This window comes from Lepidothrix coronata, unplaced genomic scaffold (assembly GCF_001604755.1).
Source record: "Lepidothrix coronata isolate B3197 unplaced genomic scaffold, Lepidothrix_coronata-1.0 Scaffold13, whole genome shotgun sequence".
Taxonomy (NCBI): Eukaryota; Metazoa; Chordata; class Aves; order Passeriformes; family Pipridae; genus Lepidothrix; species Lepidothrix coronata.
In genome coordinates this window covers 5575-10055 of record NW_016690193.1, presented here as the reverse complement: position 1 = coordinate 10055, position 4481 = coordinate 5575, and the positions used below count along the sequence as shown (strand labels likewise).

Genomic DNA, 4481 nt, shown 5'->3' with positions numbered 1-4481 from the left:
TCTTCTTCACCTGACAATCTTTCTTCCAGCCTTTTGATGGTTTGCTTCTCCTTTTCAGAGTCCAAACTTTCTTCTGAGCCAAGTTCTCTGATGACTTCATACACAGCTGTTGCCATAAAGAAATAAAACCTGCACTGCTCGAAGTTACTCCAATCCCTCCGCAGGACTGAGGGGCAGAGCTGGGAGTCCTGTTTAACCAGACCTCCTTCCACCTGCTTGATTTCCCTGTAGCACACAGCACAGAACAGAGCATCCTGACTTACGGGTTTTATTGCACCAAAACCCAGTTCTGAATTCTACAAGCTGTGAGAAGCAGCTCCTACCAGCCTTGAACAGAACATGGAATGACAGGACACAAGAGAAGTGGAGCTTTCATTTATTGGGATGAAACTACAAATAGATTCACTTTGACTTCTGGCTCTGTGCTTGTGCCTTCAGTACTTTCACAACAATCTTCTGCTCCTCAATAAGAAAAGCTCGTTTGATCCTGGAAAAGAAAAACAAGGATATGTATCTACCTATTTCAGTAAAAATCACAAAAATAACACAAGTTACAATTAATTCTGCAGTCTCCAACATCATTGCATATGTTGTGCTGGTTCCACAATTACGCAAAAAGGGAAACTGTCCGTGTTCTTGCCAGCAGCAAGAGACAGGGACAGTGGCACTGGATGAAGGTAGTGGTTTGGGGAAGAAGGTCTACTGTGCCTACAAATTTAAGGTGACTGGCTTGTAGGCAAGCAAGGTAATAGCCAATGGCTGAACACTGGGAAAGTTACTGTCTTCACCAACTCTGAAAGCAAAAAGCAGAACTCCTAACTGGCAAGTTAATTTAGCAGCTAAGTCATTACTGGTGTGATCAGTCATGGTCAGTCCTCCTCCACAGAACTATGGGAAACTCTAGGTGCATCCAGTTATCAAAAACAGGAACAGTTCCTCTGTCAGGATTAAAGGTCTTTTGCACATCAACAGGGAAAATCCTAACAGGTCAAGTCATGTCCAAATTCAACTATTTCTGGAAGATATGCAGGGCCAGCATGCAGATGGATAGACCTATGCAACAGTACTCATATATTAATGGCCTATCTGATGGTTTTGAGTTAAAACAAAAATACACCATACTCACTTTTCTACCTCTGAACACTGAAGTACCTTCCATATGCATTTGGTATATATGGCTACTTTTGCAGTACCCAAAACCTACCAGAGATGCCTAAGCAGGCACAGGAGAAAACCCAACCATTACAGGGAAGGAGCTGTGTTTTTTGGTTTAGGCAGAATAGGAATAAGACATACTCATGCATTAAAAAATACCTATCAAGCTCATTAAGTGTTTGGAAAAACACTCAAGGAAAAAAAATTGGTTTTCAACATAGTAAAGTTATGCTATGGATCTGCAGCTGTAACAACTCATCTTCAGTAGCACCTAATGCAATTTAAGAACTCCCACGAGCCAAAAAAACCAACCAATCAACCAACCAAATAAAAAAACCCCACCACCCAAAAAACCCAACAAAAACAAAACCAAAAAAACCCACTGTCATTAGACTGCTGACGCTGGAGATCTGCTTTGGTTGCCATTCACAGAGATGACAAAATTTGACATAATTTTTTGTCATACATTTTTCCTCAAACTTTTGTCAAGGAAGTATAGGATGTACAGCTGTTATACAATAAAACTGAATTTAGTGAGGCCCAGCAAAGGCCATCTTAAAGCTTAATCACATAAAGATGCTTAACATGCAATCAAATAATATCTCTGAACCCCAAAACACTACAAAGAGGTGAGAAATTCAACTAAACTTGCACTAGTAACTTTGTGTAAGACAAAAGAATAGGACAACAGATGAGAAAAGTCTACGGGGGCTCAACACAAAACAAAAATCCTGCATGAGCAGACTTTAGCACCCAAGCAGCAGCACAGTATAAAATCACGAAGAACATGAGGTCTCTACAAAGCAGCTTCATATACAGTAAGTAGCTCAGTCCAAAGGACAGGGACAGACACTGCTGCTCACATGCTCCAAGCTGACCCTCTCCATTTCACTACACCAGTGTCAGACAAGAATCTTCAAAATTTTAGTCCACATTACGAAAACACAGAGAGATGTAAAAATCTCACAGGAGGTAACCTCAAGAGTGAAGTTCCCTTTCTGTAAGCTTACCTGTCACGGACACACTTAGCACACATAGAACCACCATAGGCCCTGCTAACGTGCTTCTTCGTTTTGGACAGCCTCATGAGAACTTTGGGGCGTACAGCACGGACCTATGGAGAGTAAAAACAGGAAGTGTATCATAAGACAGGGATTTTGGGTAACAGCCATATAAAAAACAACATCACTTTCATAGTTTTAAAGAAAAAGCAGCAACACCTGAAGCTGACTTGATATTCAAGACGCTAAGAAGTGACTGAAGTCACAGCTCATTGTATGTGCCACCTTCAGCACTCCCAAGCTGATCTTTTTATTCTATCATAGGGTTTCACCAACAGGTTTGTAAAAAAACTGTTTATAGTAAGAGACTGTTTTCCCAAGGGTTCCCAAGGAACCGCTCAAAGATTGACATTACTCAAGCATTCCGTAACTGTTAAAAGCATTAATGTTACATCAAGAAATCATTTGGAAGAAAAATATCAGGCTAAAAACATTCATTCCTTAAAGTTTTCTAAAGCTTGGCTTACCCTTTTTTTTTTTGCAAGTCTAACAGATCCAATTTAGATTTTTAAATCTGGTACAGAATCACCTTGTCTAGCTTCAAAATTTCAGTTACATGTTATAAAACAATGGGGTTTAAATGTAACAGTAACAAGAATCTCAAGCATTAAAAAGCAATTACTGTTTGAGCTTCCAAATCTCATTTTACCAGCTAAACCTTACCCTATTTGAATAAAAATATTTTAAAGAAGTTATTAAAACAAGAACTCACCAATAAACAGGCATATCACACTACTTAAAAAGGTTCTTTGTACTGAAAAAACATTGCTATGGAGAAACACCCTTACGCCAGCCAGGCTCATACTTACACCACGAAGCCTTCCTGGGCATATCCCACATGCTGACTTGGGTGCCTTTCCCACTTTCTTGGTGTAAAGGTAAACAATCCTGTTCCCGGGTGTTCGGGACCTGAGCACAGCAGAAAAAACACTCAGTTAATGTAACAACCAAAACTTAACCATCACCTTCTTACAACGTCAGTTTTCTTAGAAACTGTCTTACTTACAGTCTGGTCTTGTTGGAAGCTGTGTTGTAGGACAACCTACGGCGGTAGGTCAGGCGCTGAACCATTTTTTACACCTAAGGAAGCCAAAACCAAAGCAGCACTAGTTTTAGGGTTGGATATCCACATAGAAGTTCGTGTATCACAGCACCACCTGTGCTCCAGGTGTAAATTAGGATCTGCCCATTCTGCATTAATAAAATTCGAGCATCTCCTCATCAATGATAGTCAACACAACTAAAAAAACAAAACAAATGACAGCAGGTACAGCATGGTTTGCAATGAGGATCCATTTGAACTAATTTGCACACTGCTCAATATCCTGGTTTTGCCCACGTGATGTCACGCTTCCCAAAGAAAGTGCTTAAAGCTTTAGCAGCTACATATTTTATAACCAACATAACCCTCGGACTTTATAATCCTGTTGTTCAAACCTGAACTTGCCAATAAAAAGGCATATTATATTACCTGAAAAGGCTCTGTGTGCTGAAAAAACACTGCTGTAGATGAAAACCCTTACACCAGTCAGGCTCATACTCACACCGCACAGATAATTTTATAATAAACTACGTATTTTATAACCAACTGGCAAGGCCGCAGATTGAGTTGCAGCAAGCCGCGCGGTTTCCTGTCTCATCTGAGAGCAAGCTGTGTTAGTAACAGCCCAGGCACAGACCGCAGCCACTCACTGGGGCCCGGGAGACGCGGGCCCTGCTCGGGAGGCCCGGCCTCTCCATCGGGCAGCTCTTGCCGCACCGCCAGCCCAAGCGCGGGCGGCAGCGGCGCCGTTGGTCCCTCTGCACAGCCCCCCGGGGCCTCTGGTCGCCCTGTCCACCCCCCGTGCCGCGGATGGGGGCGGATGGGCGCGCACAGCCCCCGGCCCGCGCCGCCATACCTGGAGTCGCCGGACCCGGAAGAGGAAGCGGAAACGCGCGGGGCAACACTGAAAGAGCTGCGCGCTGGAACCCGGAAGGAATAGCGGCACACACCCACCGCCATTCGTCTCCCGGCCGTGCTGGCGTATGGGCGCCGCCATGTTGTACGGAGAGGAGGTGCAAGGGTGTTGTGCGGATAAAGTGGGCCGGGGCTCCGCTCAGCGGCAGCAGCGGGAGCGGCGGCGCTGGAAGTGGTGGGGATGATGGGGGTCACGGTGAAGCACGAAAGAATCCTTTCTGCTGCAGACGCTCCACTTTTCCCAGGGTTTCTCTGCAGGGGGGGTTTCCCACCGCCCCCTTCCCCTCCCCGTTTTATTTATTGTGCGT

The 4481-nt window shown here is 44.1% G+C and overlaps 1 protein-coding gene across 1 annotated transcript; it reads right to left on the bottom strand.

Annotated features, from left to right (window-relative positions):
* Positions 1-360: 360 nt before the first annotated feature.
* RPL34 (ribosomal protein L34) lies at positions 361-4169 on the bottom strand. Its single transcript, XM_017806016.1, has 5 exons — positions 4115-4169; positions 3223-3296; positions 3026-3125; positions 2166-2269; positions 361-487 (listed from the first exon to the last, which is right to left on the bottom strand). Exons 2-5 carry the CDS (start codon positions 3285-3287, stop codon positions 403-405), a joined length of 354 nt encoding a protein of 117 aa, XP_017661505.1. The 5' UTR covers positions 3288-3296; positions 4115-4169; the 3' UTR covers positions 361-402.
* Between the last annotated feature and the right edge of the window lie 312 nt (positions 4170-4481).

Excerpts from the sequence above, each read along its gene's own strand:
- RPL34 (XM_017806016.1), bottom strand. The coding sequence starts at position 3,287 with ATGGTTCAGCGCCTGACCTACCGCCGTAGGTTGTCCTACAACACAGCT. Across the intron at positions 2,270-3,025 it reads GCCCAGGAAGGCTTCGTGGT|GTCCGTGCTGTACGCCCCAA; the intron begins GTAAGTATGAGC and ends TACTCTCCATAG. Across the intron at positions 488-2,165 it reads GCTAAGTGTGTCCGTGACAG|GATCAAACGAGCTTTTCTTA; the intron begins GTAAGCTTACAG and ends TTTCTTTTCCAG.